The sequence below is a fragment of the Thunnus albacares genome, chromosome 1 (genome assembly GCF_914725855.1).
Source record: "Thunnus albacares chromosome 1, fThuAlb1.1, whole genome shotgun sequence".
Lineage (NCBI taxonomy): Eukaryota > Metazoa > Chordata > Actinopteri > Scombriformes > Scombridae > Thunnus > Thunnus albacares.
Genome location: NC_058106.1, coordinates 21,701,601 through 21,720,828, shown reverse-complemented (window position 1 = coordinate 21,720,828; position 19,228 = coordinate 21,701,601). Strand labels below are relative to the sequence as shown.

The 19,228-nt window shown below is 38.1% G+C and overlaps 2 protein-coding genes across 8 annotated transcripts in view; both read left to right on the top strand.

Annotated features, from left to right (window-relative positions):
• Positions 1–5,134, top strand: part of nfat5b (nuclear factor of activated T cells 5b) — a 41,612-nt gene extending 36,478 nt beyond the window's left edge. For all 5 annotated transcript variants that reach the window (XM_044349412.1, XM_044349392.1, XM_044349421.1 and 2 more), the window contains one exon: positions 273–5,134. In XM_044349412.1, the coding sequence (XP_044205347.1) occupies positions 273–511 (239 nt within the window). In that variant the 3' untranslated portion in view covers positions 512–5,134. The remainder of the gene's footprint in view (positions 1–272) is intronic.
• A 1,891-nt stretch (positions 5,135–7,025) lies between these two features.
• On the top strand, positions 7,026–18,472 carry kars1 (lysyl-tRNA synthetase 1). 3 transcript variants are annotated; one of them, XM_044349372.1, is made up of 15 exons: positions 7,026–7,337; positions 7,795–7,962; positions 9,303–9,447; positions 9,546–9,711; positions 9,794–9,887; positions 10,366–10,552; positions 11,468–11,593; positions 11,803–11,922; positions 12,097–12,259; positions 16,054–16,227; positions 16,492–16,577; positions 16,666–16,751; positions 16,847–16,973; positions 17,343–17,486; positions 17,797–18,472. In XM_044349372.1, the coding sequence occupies exons 2-15, from the start codon at positions 7,823–7,825 to the stop codon at positions 17,869–17,871; spliced, it is 1,833 nt and encodes a 610-aa protein (XP_044205307.1). In that variant the 5' UTR covers positions 7,026–7,337; positions 7,795–7,822; the 3' UTR covers positions 17,872–18,472. The 3 variants fall into 3 exon arrangements, with proteins under 3 accessions (XP_044205307.1, XP_044205317.1, XP_044205297.1); XM_044349382.1 differs by lacking the exon at positions 7,795–7,962 and having other exon boundaries at positions 7,028–7,337; XM_044349362.1 differs by lacking the exons at positions 7,026–7,337; positions 7,795–7,962 and adding an exon at positions 8,802–8,969.
• The last annotated feature ends 756 nt before the right edge of the window (positions 18,473–19,228 follow it).

Genomic DNA, 19,228 nt, shown 5'->3' with positions numbered 1-19,228 from the left:
TTCAGTTTCACACACCACACATAGAATAATAGGGAAATTGGGAAATGGGAAAGTAAAATGGGGAACCAACTGAGAAATCTAAAAGCAAAAAAAATGATGTGGTCACATTGATTTAAAAATTCCACTCAATGCATTTATGAATCTATTTGTATATTTTTTTTAAACATTTGATACATTTCACAAAATAAAGCTATCACCTCTCTCATGGCACTGATAGTAATGTGTGTTAATGTGTGTAATTTTGACCGGCCTATTCTGTTCCCTCTCTGCAGAATGTGGCCAGCTGATGAACACTCCTGGAAACACGCTGTCGGATCAGATTATAGCCATCAGCCAGTCTGGTCAGAACCAAAGAGAGAGTGACGCACACATCCAGTCACTGCTCAGTCAGTCGCTGTCACAGTCTGCGACTGTGCAGAACAGCATAGCTGCCTCTCAGAACATGGAGAAGATTGATGACCTGCTGGTCAGCTTGCAAGAGACGGGCAGCAACTTAACTCGTTCATACTAACCTTCATACAGGTTCACGGATTTGTCTTTTATTTTTTACTGGTAATATCTGGAATCTTTGTAAAATTTTGACAAAAAAGCGTTGATAATTATACCGCACATTACGTGCTTATACCTGCTCACCAAATGTTTCTCTGCCCTACTAACACATAATTTGGTCTCCTTCAGGACTGAGTATTTATTAGGAAAGAACATTGAAGGTGAGAAATGGCATTTGGCCCTTTTTCTTCAGCTTTTCCTCTGGAAAGACAGTAACTTAGTGGCCTTGTTATTCATGTAACTTGTGAAGTTTTGTTCATATCTATGTACATAGATGTCAGTGACGTTATCTACAACATCTTTCGGTTCCCGTGGTGTTTTCTTAAGTGTTCTCCAAAGTGTCTAGTGGTTTCCATGAAGAGTGTTCCCTTTAATATGTCTGTTGTATTTTTTTATCATGTTTCCTGGTTGCACAGAGGGTGGAGTGTGTGTTATGGCAGAAAGGTTTGGACAGACTGCGGTATGTATAGTTGAAGGTAGCATTGGGTTGAATCTTTTTTCACAAGATTTAACAGCGCAGAAAGTATATTGAGATGAGAGAAGGTTAGAAGTAGAAAGTAGAAAGGGAGGTATGTGGGTATGTGGGTGCTTATTATTTCAATAGTGTAGCAACTAGCTTGCCTCTGATAATATAAATAAAATCACTCTAGCTGTCTCTTATGGCCCACAGTGACTTTAGTTTTCATTGATCAATACAATAATGTGATGCAAGAAGAAACTTGGCTCAGTGGGTGTTTAACCTCATATTATGGTTTTTGTTTGCCATCTACAGCCCAGTTAAATTAAGCTGGTCCCAGCTTGTTTGGTACAATAATACCTATAAAAGAAGATTTGTAGCTCAGCAGTGTCACCACCAGCTGTGCATGAAACATATCACTCAATATTAGATACTTTGCCATCTCCACCACAGTGTACAAAAAGCTTTTTGTAAGCGAACGTGTTCAGACTAACATTTAGTCTGTATTCATCCAAACCAAACTGTGTCAGTTTGCTACTTTTTATAGTAGATTCTCATGTTATACATTACAAAGAGTTGAATATTTAGGAAAGTGTGATGGTAGAAGTATAATATTTCTTTTTTTTACATGTATATTCAGCACTTTACAATGCTGTTCTTTGTGACCACTTTACTCAGCGAGGGTACAGTACAGTCCCACAAGAGGTGCTGTTGTTTTCAGCAGCCTCTTCCTCATTGTTTACAGTGAAGAAGATACATTTTTTTAAACACATCATGAAACACACCGAGCTGGGAGGAGCATAGCACACAGATCAGAAATCATTTTAGCTGTTTTTATCTACTTGCATGCAACATTTGTGTAGCAAATTCACACAAAAGAAAATGTCCACTGGACTCCTGTGTGAAGTCAGTGTCATTAAATACACTCATTAAGTACACTATTTCCTGTTGGTTGAAAACGTAGTTTTATGGTCTGGATTTTGTAATATAATTACGCATCTCATTGCCAGCCATGTTACTACTATCATCATTAATTCCTAAAACCAAATAATCACATTATTTATTCCTGAAAAGCAGCTTAGAAATTTGGACAAATGAGAAAAAAATGTGGATGAATACTTTTTTTTTTTTTTTTAAAGTCAGGCCTCAAATTTTGTAACTTCAGTTGACGTGAAACTCTTATTTAAGTACATGCACCTATAGTAGAAATTGTAGAATGTAATATAGTATATTATTATGTTTGTCATAAGATCATTTTGTGTGTAAGTGTCATTTTGATGGCACCATACTGCGTCAGGCACGCATGAACTGGAATAGTATTCTTAGACCAGCTAGAAAGAGCCTTGTCACCAGTTTTATTAATGTGATGGATTTAGTGAATGTTAAGGAGGAGCAATAGCTTGTTGGCTATAACTCTACTTCGTGCATCTCATCCAGGTCGGTATTAACATGCAGGAATAGAGCCCATTTTACATGCTTTCTTGTACATGCAAATATCTTTGTCTGCAGTTGGCCAGTGGCGGTCACCTCAGGACCAAAGTCTGACTCGGTTCTTGCTTTGCATGCATCCTGATGACAGGCCAGTTTTATGGCTCGTTAGCTTTTATTGTCTTTTTTTTCTGTCTTGCCATTTTACATTAAAGAAAACATAGCTCACAGTAAATAGCAAGACTATTTTTTTCCCTCTCTTATTGTTGGCATGACACCCTGCTGCCATGTTTGTTTTTTTTTTCCTTTCTGTAATTTGTTGTATTGTTTTGGTCATGTTTAGTTTCACTGTAAATGTATGCGTGAACAAGGGGCTGGTCTCTGACAAAAGTGCTCAGTTTAATGCCTCCATTGTTGTCTTGTTTTATCTGTACAGTTTATTTGAAATACATAATTCTTGATACCTTTACATTTTATACACTTAAAAGAAAAAACAGGAACAGCTATTGTGTTGTGATGGAGATTATGTAAACTTGACTAATGTGATTTGTGGAGCTACGGTGTGTCAGTGTGAGCAGAGTGGTTTTTAAAGGGACCCTACTCCTGAAGGAAACCTGACTATGGAGAAAAGAGCTATCTGTGATTGGCTTTCTTCAACTTGTGAAACAGAAGAACTAAGATTTCCAGTGTTGAGTATTTATGAGTTTATTTGTTTGTTTGTTTGTTTTAGAAAGACTTTATCTTTTTTTTTTTTTTTTTATCGGTGTAGTACCTGTGCTTCTTTTCGAAAAAGCATGTCTAATTTATTTGTGTGTCGTTGGTTATTATCTAAACTGTATCACGTGATCATAGTTGTGTTCAGATCTTTCTACCTGTATTTGATGACGGCAGCGTGGTTTGGCGCCCACACCTGCTGATACTGTATCTGGCACCTTGTGATGATGGTGATGATGCCTTTTAAATGAGATAGTAAAGTGCTATGTACACTATGAATGACATGTACATTCCTGTGCACAGTTACTCCTTTGTGATTTTGGAAGGTGAATGAATATACACTTTAATGTACATATCATGTTTTTGTTCAAGGCTTATAATTGGACTGCTGGCCCTGTAAGTCCTTTTTTTGACCAAACCGTTAACACCAGGGCAAAATGGCACCAAATTTCAACTACAAAAACAAAAAATCCTTTCAAATAGGACCAACAACTTTCAGTATTTTAACTATGAATATAGTACTGAATGTGATTGTACAGCATGGCTGCAAACGTCGTGCTTATATTCAGAATGTTTTAATACACTCTGGGGAGGTAATTACTTTTTAAAATTACAGTTTCCTCATTTGTGTATTTACAATGTAACTGGAGATCATAGACGTACAAACGTGCGACTCATACAGTTATGGGAAAGAGGTAGATTGTTGATAAAAGTTCTCATATTTTTCTCAAGATTCTAAACTTCTCTGTTTTCTCTGTTTCTACAATAGAACAATATGTTTTTTTTTGCCATTATCAGTTAATTTAATATCAACAAACTGAGTCGATCACAGTTAATTTTTTTTCCCTAAAATGTCACTTTAGACACTAGTAGATATTGTACATGTGCCTGGAGAAAATGTTGTAGTAGAGGCCAGATTTATGTTTTACGTTTTGATGTTAGTCCTCGATAACTAGAATGTTGCAAGCCATAAGACTTCACGTGTGCTTCTGATGTTCTACAACAATGACCAGATAAACGTGGTTGTGGTTGATAAATGTGTTGTGCAATTTCTGTCATCTAACTTTGTTTGTACTGAAGTATCCATTGCATTTATGTTATACAACGTAGATGCAGACAAATTTTCTCTGAAACTGCTATGCAGCTAATATACTGTAAATGTAGATCTGTTAGTTTTTGAATATATATTTTTCTATATAGCCTCTCCCGTTTTCAACATAAAGGAGAAACCAAAATAGATTTTCTTTCTATTATTTATGTTGCTTGTTGAAATATTTTCTGATGCTTTGAGTGCTGCCTACACTGATTTTAAATCTGTCTTTTAATGCAAATTTCCCTTTTCAGTAATCATCTCAAACATGGATTTTTTTTTTCTTTTGGGAGACAAGGGTCAATAACATCAGTCTTCTTTATTCCCTTCTTGCTTGTATGGTTTTTGTGGAAGTTTGCGTTACATCCAGACTCACTGTTTACTGGATCAGTGGTTCTTGATCTTTCAGATTTCTCTCAGGGCCTCTTAGTTACCAGGATGCCACTTGGTTCTTTCATGTGTTGTTTGTCAGACCAGTAAAAGTCAATACACACCAGATTCATGTTTTTTCCCCTCTAATTTAAGAACGATAGAATCCCATATTTTGCAACAACAACAACAACAACAAAAAATCAATATTCATTGTAATTTGTTCTGCGTCTGATATTATTTCATACCAAACTCATTTGTTCACTCCACACTTCTGTGATGTCTTCAAAGTGTCTTCACTCCCAACACAAGTGAACCACTCCTCTTGTAAACAGTGTGTCTGGTGCTGGAAATAGGAAGGGGAAATTTGCCTTTATGTTTCTAACCATGTGAACAACTGTCAAATAATCACCCTTTGGAAGAAAAAAACCCTCTATGTATTTGGCTTTTGTCGGGACATTTTTATTCTCTTGCAATCTAATTTCTGTAAACTTGCTGCTATCTATATTAAACATATATACTTTTAATGTCAAGTTTTTGAGCTTTCATTTAATCATTTTTGGTGTAAGATACTGAAGAACCACAAAACCACAGACTCAAAAATGTATGTTCTTAGCCTCAGTTGGTAAAGTAACCTGCCTGACACAGTTGAAGTTGATAGTGTTTAACTGACAGCTGATGGTAGTTTTCTGCACTGATTTAGATTTAACCGCAGTGCACACATTTGAAGAATTCATATGTTGTGTCTGCTACCAGTAAGACAAGTGATGCCACTTTATCATAGTTTGTCCACTGCTCTAAATTACTGGTGTCTGTTAAGTAATGGGATTTTTGGGTGTGTTCCATAAATGTAGGAGAAAAAAAAGGTTTCACTTTTACCAACACAGGATATGATGTAACTTTGCATTGTGTAACACTGGAAAAACACTCGATATCCAGCTTTATCTGTTTAATTGGTTGTTAACGTCAGTCTGGAGGAACAGAAACCTTAAAAACACACACTACTGAGTAATCTAAGAGTAGCAAGGATGAAGGATAGTGTTTATGAATTTCTTCCAGTTAGATGAGAACATGAAGTGCTTCTATAAAGATGCACAAAGGTCCCCTAACTACAGCACATTTTAATTAGTGACACTTTGTAGCTAAAAAAAATCTTTTTAACAATGTAAACACTGCTTCTGCCTACAGATGAGTAACACAGACTTACACGGATTTACTATAACGAAAGCAATGGCAAGAGCCTCCCTAACTAGACAGATATTAATTTTATTTCTTGTATTAAACTAAATGAGTAACATTTGTGATTTTAATCAGGGAAAACCCATTAAAGATTTTATTCAGATTTCAGGTCTTATACATTAGATAAACTGCAAACAAAATTACATATTAAAGATATTATTAAATAAATTATAATTGGGGTTGGGGTTTATGTTGGTTTTACGGTGTATCTTCAAGAAATATAGAGAACTTATATTTTTATTTAAATATTCTACTTTCACTTTCAAGTGCTGAAGGTCACATCATGGTACAGTTCAGACACCTTTCTGTTTGTGTTGGATTTGAAGTTTGCTAAAAGAAACTGAAACTGATTGAAACTATTATGAAACTCTGCTCACCTGATAAATTACAGACCAAAAGAGTGTCATTAAGTAAAGATGAAGATCAAAGAAACAATGCACGCTCAGTCTAAAATCAAGCTGTACTTCAGAAATGTGGTGGTATGTAGGAATTAGAGCTGCAACAATTAGTCGATTAATTGATTAGTTGACAACTATTGAATTAATTGATTATTTTGATAACCGATTAATTGTTTTGAGTCTTTTTTTCATGTAAAAATTCTCTGATTTCAGCTGCTCAAATGTGAATATTTTCTGGTTTCTTTTGTCTTTTATGACAGTAATCTGAATATCTTTGGGTTGTGGACTGTTGGTCGGACAAAACAACATTTGAGAACTTTGTCTTTGTGTTTGGCTCTGGGAGACAGTGACCAACATTTTTCACCATTTTCGTACATTTTATGGAAGAAACAACTAATCAATTAGTCGAGAAAATAACATACAACAAATAACGACAGATTAATTGATCATAAAAATAATCGTTGCAGCCCTAGTAGGAAGGGTAAGTATTTATTGGTTTAAATTGATTTCTGCTTTGTGTACATATGTGATGAATCTCTTGGGCAAAAGTGAAAGGTTCTTAAATGTCCGCTGTGACACTTCGACCTTCCTTTGGTGCCACCATCAGGAGGAAGGAATAATACACGGTTAGTGCTGCCACTACTGTTTGAAAAGTGTAATAATGAGCATGCTGTTGCAGGTTGCAATGGCTGTAATAAATACTGCAGCCTCTGGGGTCCGCCCATGGATATATAAATGAGCGGACATCCATGGGCGGATGAGTCCGCCCGTGAAGGTGACAACCTAAACCTGTTAGGCTGTTCTGAGCTGACAATTGCGGTGTTGCAAATTGGGTGCTGGATCCTCCCGTCGGGCAGTTTATTTATTTTTAATTTGTTATTCTTATTTTGTTTTAAAACTATAGTAGGCTTTTTATTATTATAGCAATTGGTCAGCGGATAAACTATTCGGTGTGCTGATTTCCGACAGTTACTCAAACGCACCGTCAAGTTCTTGCGATTTGCGGCGCGTGCGCTTCAGTTGATCTTTCTGAGCGCAGCATCAAGAACATGGCCGACGTGACAGAGGTGGACGGAGAGAAACTCAGCAAAAAGTAAGCTTTTTCACTCCTTTTGTTGCATTTGAACAATTCTTTACCTCTCACGCGGTGATCTTTTCCACAAAATCTTGTTCTTTCAGCAGTTAGGATCCATTTAATCTGGCTATGCAATATCGCTAAATGTTACATCAGGTCAGAGGATGATACCGAAGCAAGGGTTCCATATGGGGGTACGAGACAAGACTACATATCCCACAAATCAGTTCGGATGTGTCGGTGGTAGTTGTAGTTTTTAAAAGGATCCGGCGCTAGTGTCAGTGGTTTGTGTTGGAAATTCGTAAAACTACAAGCTCCAAAATGCACTCGAAGAAAATGTCCTCCACACGCTGGTCGTGTTATCTTTTGGTTTCTGTTTCTTAGCTTAGAGTATTGTTACCCCAAACAGTGTGAACTAAAGACAGCCTTTGCTGTATGTGCTGTACACTGTCTTTGTATATGTCTATTTTCTCAGGTCGGTCTGCTGACTGTGGTAGCTCAGCATGCTGTGTCTGGTCAGGGCAGCCAGGCAGCAGCTGTGCCAAGCCTTTGGGGTCAGGGGACAGTGGTTAAAATATGCACCCCCATGTACAGCTGCAGCCCCAGCTCAAATTTACGGGAACCGATGGAGAGGTGACAAAAGGTTGGTGGCTTTTCCATTCCAATGAGAAAAACAACCAACCTTTTGTCATCAGAGCGAATGTGGTTCCCTTCCCCTGCATGATTGTTTGTTGTCCTCCTCTGTTATTAATAGATTGTGCTTTGGCCTTTTTTTTTTTTTTCCATTGTTTAACTGAACATGTCCCTGTTCCTGAAATTCCAGCCATTGTTTATGACACACCCTTAATCGCTTCCTCCTCTCTTATCTTATCAGTAAAATGGAAAAAAGGCTGCTGAAAAAGAAACCAAAATCCAAGAGCAGTTAGCACAAAAGAAGGAAACAAATGATGAAGTTTTTAAAAGGATCCAGCGCTAATGTCAGTGGTTTGTGTTGGAAATTCGTAAAACTACAAGCTCCAAAATGCACTCGAAGAAAATGTCCTCCACACACTGGTCGTGTTATCTTTTGGTTTCTGTTTCTTAGCTTGGCTTACCTTATATTTATGATTGTTATTTTACTTCAACAGAGTCATTTGGTGTTATATCTAAGTGTGAAAAAAAGTTTAAATTATCTTCTCTCCGTTTTCCTCTCGTTCGTCCTGACTTTCTTTACTTGCTAGCAGCATTAACGCCGACACACCCGGCAGCCTAGTTCACTAAAAGAAATATAAACCTTTGTCTAATGTTAACGTCTAATTCTTTACAACTATACCTGTGTTTTCAGAGCTATTTATTTTTGTTTTTACCTCATTGACTAAATTTGTAGTCTGAGTGCGGAGCGTTTTGGTACTAGTGGAGTATTGTTACCCCAAACAGTGTGAACTAAAGACAGCCTTTGCTGTATGTGCTGTACACTGTCTTTGTATATGTCTATTTTCTCAGGTCGGTCTGCTGACTGTGGTAGCTCAGCATGCTGTGTCTGGTCAGGGCAGCCAGGCAGCAGCTTTGCCAAGCCTTTGGGGTCAGGGGACAGTGGTTAAAATATGCACCCCCATGTACAGCTGCAGCCCCAGCTCAAATTTACGGGATTCGATGGAGAGGTGACAAAAGGTTGGTGGCTTTTCCATTCCAATGAGAAAAACAACCAACCTTTTGTCATCAGAGCGAATGTGGTTCCCTTCCCCTTTCTGCATGATTGTTTGTTGTCCTCCTCTGTTATTAATAGATTGTGCTGTGGCCTTGTTTTTGTTTTTTTATTGTTGTTGTTTTTTAAGTTTAGACACCAGAATAGAATAAAATTTACAGTGTGGTTATGTGGAAATCATATAATTGTGTACAGCATATGTTTTTTTGTTTTTTTTTAACTGAACATATCACTTCCTGAAATTCCAGCCATTGTTTATGACACACCCTTAATCGCTTCCTCCTCTCTTATCTTATCAGTGAGCTGAAGAGGCGAATGAAAGCTGAAAAAAAGGCTGCTGAAAAAGAAACCAAAATCCAAGAGCAGTTGGCACAAAAGAAGGAAACCAATGATGAAGCAGCGCAAAGTATCTCTCTGCTGGATGAGGAGACGCTTGACCCAAATGTGAGCTTCTTGTATGGTCATACCTTACACTTCACTGATTAAACCCATAACCCTTTTTAGAAAAAAAAAATACAATCATCTGTTTCCCTCAAATGTAGCAATACTTCAAGATCCGCACCCAGGCCATCCAGGAGCTGAAGGGTACAGCCGAAGACCCGTACCCGCACAAGTTTAAAGTAGACTTGTCACTCACAGAGTTCATTGAGAAATACAACAATCTACAGCCAGGAGACCAGCTAACAGATGTTGTTGTCAATGTCTCAGGTACCAAGATTATTTTATCACTTAAAATTTATTAGCTTCTGTGTATGAACAGTATAATCTGACATTGGTTTATGATTGGCAGGCCGCGTCCATGCCAAGAGGGCCTCTGGTGCCAAGCTGCTGTTCTATGACATGCGAGGCGAAGGCGTCAAGTTGCAAGTTATGGCAAACTCAAGGTACAGAATGATTGAGGAAAAAACACAATTTGTGTATCCTTGCTTTACTCTATAAATTAATTAAAATGGATGCTGTCATTTATGTGCATTATATACCATCAAGTGATATTTAGAAGCATCATGACTGCAAAGAAAATCTATGAAAAAAGGCAAACAAATGCAGATTCGTACATCGGGGCACAAGTTGAGGTGAAGGGCTTCCCACTAAAGTCAAATGTTTTGCCTGGGGGAAAAAAAAAATCATGTTTCCAAGTTACAATATGATAGTTGGCGTTGAAAGAAAAGTGAAACTAGAATTCTTTGGAAGTTTTATAATCATATCACAATGTTATATGTTCAGCAGTACAGTATTTATTATTACACCTCCAACGATTTGTTTTTTTCCATGTAGATGTTTTGGAGCCCATTGAGTTGATTTCTGTATTTTTTTTTTTTTCTGTTTTTTTTTTTTTTTTTTTTTTTTTTTTTTTTCCGTCAGGAACTACAAGTCTGAGGAAGCCTTTGTGGCCATCAACAACAAGCTGCGGCGCGGTGACATTATCGGTGTCCGTGGTAACCCAGGGAAGACCAAAAAAGGGGAGTTGAGCATCATCCCCATCGAGATGACCCTACTGTCACCTTGTTTGCACATGTTGCCCCACCTCCATTTTGGCCTCAAAGACAAGGTAATGACCAGACTATGAGTTAGTGAGACACACTCTGCTCTTTGTCCCATGTTTTTAAAAGAAATTAATCTATGTTTATGTACAGAAATACCAAATATGTTTTGAAACAGTTTATTTTTCAACTGTAAAATATCCTGCCCAGTACATTTCTCGGTCGCAGTTGTTAAAAAAGAAAAAAGAAAATTTGAGAGATTTTTATCAGAAATGTTTATTTATGTTTTGGGTGATCTTTAAAGTACATTAATATTGGCCGATACATCATTATTAGATTTTATTAACTATTAAATATTGGTATCAGCCTCAAAAATCCTGCATTGGTCGGGCTTGAATTATTTTTGAATCTGTTTGTGCAGTCAGTTGCACAACAACTCTTCACCATTTTTGCAGTGTATTTGATGTATTTTTCTCTGTAAACGCATGATGGCAGATGCCGACTGTTGTTGCTTCTGAATGGTTGTTTCTGTGTCAGCAACATTACAAGTATGCTTGTACTTCTACTGTGCATTATTGGCTCACTGCCATACCTGGCACGCCTAAATGAAATGGAGCCGTCATTAATGTAATTAGATATCCCTTCATTTTTTCTACCAAGTCAAAATTTCACTGTGAGAACGGTCACATAAAGTATCCACCTGAAGGGAAGATTCCAGGTTATTTGGTATCATGTCCCCTCAACGATTTGTGGTCTGTCTCTAGAAACTCTCTCACAGAAGAAAACAAGATTCTTTTTTCTGTCCTTTTCTGATCTCTTCTTATTTTAGAAATATCCCACAACATTGCTGCATCTTTGATTTTGACTGTGAATGTTGTGTCTTTAGCCTGTGATGATGGGAAGGAGACACAAGCATTTGTCCTCATACCAGTAATAAATGTTAAAGCTGTTTTTCTTAACACTGTGTCATCTTTCTGTCAAAGGAAACACGATTCCGTCAGCGCTACCTGGATCTGATCATCAATGATTATGTGAGGCAGAAGTTTATAACGCGCGCCAAAATCATCACATACCTGCGCAGATTCCTGGACCAGATGGGCTTCTTGGAGGTAAGAAATGTGTCTGATTGACACAAATTGACCAGATCGTACAACTTGTGACCAATGTTAAGTCTTAAGCTATAATGGTAAAATGTTTGTTTACACAAATTTATATAAAATAGTTTGTTTATTTGTTGCACACTTCAGGCAGGTGACAGTATTGTATGTCAGTGCACATAAGCTTGCATCATGTTGAGTCATGTTTGCTGTTTCTTTAGATTGAGACACCAATGATGAACATTATTCCTGGTGGAGCAGTGGCCCGTCCATTTGTTACTTACCACAATGAGCTGGATATGAACCTGTACATGAGGATTGCTCCTGAGTTGTACCACAAGGTAAGTTGTTTTCAAGAGTCATTCCTCTCAGTAATAAGTAATGGCGGGAAAGGAATATTTAACAGAATTTTTTGCATCAATTTGCAGTCAACACATTGATGTTGTAGCTCTGCTCTTAGATCTGCCTGCATAGTTTAAATCTAAGGGGTTTTGGACATCATATTTTTTCCACAGATGCTTGTGGTTGGTGGTATGGACAGAGTGTATGAGATCGGGCGTCAGTTCAGGAATGAAGGCATCGATCTTACTCATAATCCAGAGTTCACCACCTGTGAATTCTACATGGCATATGCAGATTACCATGACTTGATGGATATCACAGAGAAACTACTCTCAGGTATGTGAAAAATGCAACGTGACATGTTTCTGATTCTGAAGGGCTGATCTTAACAAATATCCCGGATGTGATACCTCATTAAAATACCTTTTAAATGTTGAGGGATGCATTTTTGCTTTCTGGTATTTTTAAGAAGACACTGATTGGCCAGGTGAGGGTAAAATTAAAAACATTGAAAGAAACCTTTGAAATATTAAAATATGTAAGAGTATTGGTTCCAATATATCATGAGATTTCCTTAGAATACAGAACATTACCTGCAGTTTAGTTGTACAGTTAAAGGTGATTAAACTAAACTGATTACATATCATTAAGAGTTGTGCCCTGTGAACTCTGTGCATCATAACAATAAATGAAGTAGGTGGTGACAGGTGACAAATTCATTGTACATGAGTGGCGTGGTTACAGAAGTGATAAGTTATTCAAATGACAAACACAGGATTGCCACCTTGTGTTCATAAATCAAAGTGCCAGCTAAAAGCGAAAGTAAGTAAGTAAATATGATATGGTCTTTATAATATATTAAACTAACAGCCCCACCTTGTGTACTGCCACACCTAATAACCCAGATTGCATTAAAAGGTTAATTTAAAAGAAACTAAAAAACTTGTGCTGCACCTTTTTATAACCACATCCAGTCAGAGTGGAGCATGCCATGGGTTGAGCCTCCCTCTCTGGTAGCCTTCCACTCAGCTTTGTCCTCAGAGTGCAAAAAACTTTCAGCTTAGTCAAGAGGATTGGCATCCTGACCTGAACCACATATCGAAGATCTTCTGTCACGGGCATGTAGATGTCTTCAGACCTGGGCTGTTTTCAGACAATGCAAGAAGGAGATAAACATCACTTCCTTTGTCCACTGCTTTGTCTGCTGCTGGGGCTACTTCACTGAAATTTCATGGGGGGCGCTATTCAGCCAGTTTGCATCACTGATGGAATATTGTCATGTAGACATGTTCGGGCTGGGACTCAAACATCAAACATGTAAAGTTTGGTGCAGACTGGAGCATGTACAATAAAGTTATAGCAACGTCCTCTGTCATGGCGAAACATCAAATCTCAACGGTGTGAGGATGAGAATTTTCTGCAGGATGAGACATGTCTGCCTTGCTCACACCTGTGGCATCAAAATTATGCAAGTTTTGGGCCCATTCACTTGAATTTCAATTAGTAAACAAAACTCTTGATGAGTTTGTGTGTAAAACAAATTAATTTCCTAATTTTCATCAAGTTTATTTTTAGAAACGTAAAGACTTTTAACCCACCTGACCTGGTCAAAGTTTGATTGAAATGTGTACTGTCAGGTGTGTAGAGACAATAAGTAACTGCAGCTTGACACAGAAAAATACTCGGGCTTGGGCCCTAATAAAGGAAAAACTGCAGTACAGAGCTACATATTTTAGTTTTGACTTTATTTTTCTGCAGCACTTTATCACTAAACTGTCACTCTCACTCAATGAGCTCCATTCACCCCCCCCCCTCCTTTTGTAGGAAATTTAGTTGTACAGTTAAAGGTGATTTAAACAAAACTGATTACATATCATTAAGAGTTGTGCCCTGTGAACTCTGTACATCATAACAATAAATGAAGTAGGTGGTGACAGGTGACAAATTCATTGTACAAGAGTGGCGTGGTTACAGAAGTGATAAGTTATTCAAATGACAAACACAGGATTGCCACCTTGTGTTCATAAATCAAAGTGCCAGCTAAAAGCGAAAGTAAGTAAGTAAATATGATATGGTCTTTATAATATATTAAACTAACAGCCACACCTTGTGTACTGCCACACCTAATAACCCAGATTGCATTAAAAGGTTAATTTAAAAGAAACTAAAAAACTTGTGCTGCACCTTTTTATAACCACATCCAGTCAGAGTGGAGCATGCCATGGGTTGAGCCTCCCTCTCTGGTAGCCTTCCACTCAGCTTTGTCCTCAGAGTGCAAAAAACTTTCAGCTTAGTCAAGAGGATTGGCATCCTGACCTGAACCACATATCGAAGATCTTCTGTCACGGGCATGTAGATGTCTTCAGACCTGGGCTGTTTTCAGACAATGCAAGAAGGAGATAAACATCACTTCCTTTGTCCACTGCTTTGTCTGCTGCTGGGGCTACTTCACTGAAATTTCATGGGGGGCGCTATTCAGCCAGTTTGCATCACTGATGGAATATTGTCATGTAGACATGTTCGGGCTGGGACTCAAACATCAAACATGTAAAGTTTGGTGCAGACTGGAGCATGTACAATAAAGTTATAGCAACGTCCTCTGTCATGGCAAAACATCAAATCTCAACGGTGTGAGGATGAGAATTTTCTGCAGGATGAGACATGTCTGCCTTGCTCACACCTGTGTCATCAAAATTATGCAAGTTTTGGGCCCTTTCACTTGAATTTCAATTAGTAAACAAAACTCTTGATGAGTTTGTGTGTAAAACAAATTAATTTCCTAATTTTCATCAAGTTTATTTTTAGAAAAGTAAAGACTTTTAACCCACCTGACCTGGTCAAAGTTTGATTGAAATGTGTAATGTCAGGTGTGTAGAGACAATAAGTAACTGCAGCTTGACACAGAAAAATACTCGGGCTTGGGCCCTAATAAAGGAAAAACTGCAGTACAGAGCTACATATTTTAGTTTTGACTTTATTTTTCTGCAGCACTTTATCACTAAACTGTCACTCTCACTCAATGAGCTCCATTCACCCCCCCCCTCCTTTTGTAGGAAATTTCATCATGAATCCATTGATACAGGTTTCAAAGTGGTCAGACTTATAGTTCAGACATCAGAACCATTAGTTTGACACAAAGTCCATGCCTAGAGATTGCCTCCCCATTGGTTTACATTGTAAGGTGTGATGTGGCACTGCAACTTTCAGGACTTACAATATCTAAACCGTTCGAGTAATTACAAAGTTTTTAACATTTTTTGTTCAGCACAGTGTCATAAGTCATGTATTCAAGTTTGAAACCGATACCATTAACGCCCTCGGAGGAGATAGCGTTTGATCGGGGTCAAAAATTGGCACAAAGTCATACTTTCATGGGTATATTGTGGACTTCCTGTTAGATTTAGGTCAGGGGTGTCAGTGTATGATTTGTAGGTCTTGTTGAGACGAATAATTGAGTTTTGGTTCGATCTCTCTACGACATTCCTACGGGCCGTGGCAGCCATTTTAGATACATAGGTGGCGCTATAAAGCACATTTTGGCACTTTGGGGGATAATTTTTACATTTTATCAAATTTTTTGCCAGACCTGATGTGCGTGCCAAATTTAGTGAGTTTTTGAACATGTTTAGGGGGTTTAATTTAGGTCTGAAGTGGCGAGATAATAAAGAAAGAAAGAAAGAAACAGAACAGATACAAGAGGGTCTTCGTCCCTTTGGGGCTCAGGCCCTAATAAATGTTTTGACTGGAAAGCATGTTTAGGCAGTGGACAGTCTGAGAGGCTGTGTTGGCTCCCTGGGAGGCTCAGTCAACATAAAAAAAGAGTCTCTGTGGAGCCTGATGTGGAGTTTCACATTAGTTTTCACAGCATGCAACAAGATTAAAACTGTTCAATCTGTGTAAGATGCAACAGCAGACCTAACAATAATGTGTCAAGTGGAGTCAGGAGAATACATAGAATAGAGAATATAGCACTCTATAGAATAGAGTACTGTTGCAACAGGATTTCATTGCATACCCATCACATCAGTTTTGTCATTTCTCAGACACTTGGGATGTACAGAAAAAGTATACAATAGTAAACGAATAAGAAAACTGCTTTTCTTAACTCAGTGGTTTCCTCTCTGCTTCAGGAATGGTGAAGAACATCACCGGGGGATACAAGGTGACTTATCACCCTGATGGTCCAGAGGGACAGGCCTATGAGATTGACTTCACTCCACCATTTAGAAGAGTGAGCATGACACATGACCTGGAGAAGATTATGGGAGTCAAATTCCCTCCTACTGACAGCTACGACAGTGATGGTAAGAATCTGTACAACTGAAGAGATAGACACACCATGAGAAGAGTTTGTCTTTTTCTCTCTTTTTTGCTTTGAGGTAATTAACTGAATAACCCCTTTCTCTTTCACAAAATTAGGATAAAATTTCATGCGTATGTTTTTACCTTTTTTAATATCTTCTAAAGTTAAGCACCAGACATTTCAGTGTTCATGAGGTAATGTGCATGCAGATATTTAGCTCCTGCAATCAATTGGATTGTTCTGTCTTTCACAATTTTGTCCACAGAGACTCGTAAATTCTTCGATGACCTGTGTGCCCAGAAAGGAGTTGAATGTCCTCCACCCAGAACCACTGCCCGCCTCCTTGACAAGGTGCTCCATTGACAAATATTTTGCACTGTGTGTTGCTGTTCCTCCACTTTCACACTTTGAGGTCTTCATTAATGATGTTTTCCCGTAGTTGGTCGGAGATTTCCTTGAGGTCACCTGTGTCAACCCCACATTCATCTGTGATCACCCTCAAATCATGAGCCCCTTAGCTAAATGGTGAGAAACTCTTTGTCTTTGTTTGTCTGTTCATTAACCATTGGAAATGTGATGCTCAGGTCCAAACTGACACATTTTAATTCCTCTGTTTATAGGCACAGATCAGAGAAAGGCCTAACGGAGCGTTTTGAGCTCTTCGTGATGAAGAAGGAGGTCTGCAATGCGTACACTGAGTTGAATGATCCGATTAGACAGAGGGAGCTTTTCGAGCAGCAAGCCCAGGTGTGTGCAAAAGCTTAAACTATCTTTTTTTTCCCTTCTACCCTGGTACATGGTCTCATTATCTGTGTTCAGACAGAACGCAAAGCACATTTTTCGTGTGGTGCAATTATAATCAAAGTCAGTGCAAAGATGCGAGTAGGCTAATGTACAGTAATATATTTTGGCTGTTTGACACAAATGATCTGGCAGTCAAACTCTGTGGAGTAACACAAGGTGAAAATTTGCCTCACACTCAGTCTGAACACACTATAAGGGTTCAGGCTTCTTACTACTGCATTGTGGACATGGATATAAGCTTCCTTCGTTATCTAGAATTCGTCATCAGTGCCTGACAGTGCATGTTAATAATTTGAGTCGGATCTTTTTCAGGCCAAAGCTGAGGGTGATGACGAGGCCATGTTCATCGATGAGACCTTCTGCACAGCTCTGGAATATGGACTGCCACCAACTGCCGGCTGGGGAATGGGCATTGATCGTCTCACCATGTTCCTCACCGACTCCAATAACATCAAGGTAAAGCAGTCATACCAATCATGATGCAAGCAGGTGCATTTTATCAATTAGTCTTTACACTTGCATGACAAAAAAGGTTGTCACTATCTTCTAGAAAGACCAATCTGAGCATTTTCTGATCTGATTTGTTTGAGGTTTTGCAGCTAAAACACTTAAAGGTGCTTTATGTAAGAATTGGCCACCTGTCAAATTCATACTTCACACTCCAAACCAGTTGGGGGCAGCATATCACCACAAAGTTGTGGTCTCCATGTTCATGTTGTAGGTGAAAACCCTCAACCCACAGTTTCTGTATTTCTTTCTTCCACAGGAGGTGTTGCTCTTCCCAGCCATGAAGCCTGATGACAATAAGGCATCAGTGCCAGCAGAGGGCACCTCTGTGTAACACCATGACCTCTGACCTCCCCTGCTAGCAGATCTGTGCAGGAGTCTGTATGGGGAAGGAGCCTTTACCTCACTGTGGTCATCAATGGAGTCGGGTTTTCTGTTTTATTGGTGTCGGTCTGTCAAAGGTTTGATTCTTGCAGTCATGAAGGGAAATCATTATTCTCTGTCACATGGGTGAATGGTAAACAATGATAAAAGCTTTTTTTTTTCATCTGTATTTCTTATACTTTTGCAGTCATATTTGCTGCATCCTCCTTATTGGGTTGTAACTGTTTTATAACTGTTTTAATCCTCATTGTCATCCAGACGGTGAATGGATGGTATTAGATCATGGGGTCATATGTGATCTGTTGTTGTCTGCAGATGTTTTTGAATATGCTTTGAGATGCTTAAATCGGTGAAGGGCTGCTTGATTCAGATACATAGTAGAAACAACAAATTAACAACATTTTAAATCCTCTCAATATATTCATCCATTTTTACCAAGTCTGCTTGTATTCCTTGTATGACATTTTTCATGATAGACTCCACAATTTAAATTTTCCTCTGCCAAGAAGTATAAAACATGGGTATGTCTAAATAAAGTGCACATGAATCTACATCGTTTGATCTTTTGTCCGTGCGTTTTGTCCAAGAGTTTCATGAAAAGAGAAAGGAAAACAGCCCCTGGGCTCCTGAAAGATGATCATTTTAAATCTTTTTTTTTTTTTTTTTTTACACAATTAAAAAAAAAAACAAAAAAAAACATCTTTTGAGACTTCAAACACTCTTTTTTTTTTTACTTAAATTTTGAGTTTTCACTATAGCCATATTAGATATATCTAAGAGGCATGCAGTGCAGGTGGTAGGTTTTGGTATTTTAGAGGAATTTCAAAAGATGAATGGATCCTCTTGTCCAGCACATATTGTGCGCGTCGAGCCATCACTGTGTTTCTTTCACATGCTATTTGAATGGTTGGTTAAAGCTAAAAATGTAATAGAAATTGATTCTATTATGAAGATGTCACCTGTTAAGAGTTTGAAGTCAACCACAACTGAGAGAAATGTTAACATTCAGCATTTTGTCACTACAGGAAAAGATTTTGGTTGTTTTGAGGGTCACTGACTTAAATAATGCTTATGGTAACAATAATAACAATCCCTTTTTCACATAAAGGAGACAAAATATTTGAATAATTGTTCACATGATTTCAAGTCGATATGATAATCTTTTGCTGGCTGATGAAATGGCTTTTTTGGACATTTTGACTGGGAGGTCAGAGTAGTAGATATAGTTACTCTGGCCGTACAGCTAAGAATGTTTTAGCTGCAAGGTCTTAATTAGTAACTTAAATAAATAAATGATCATTATGTTT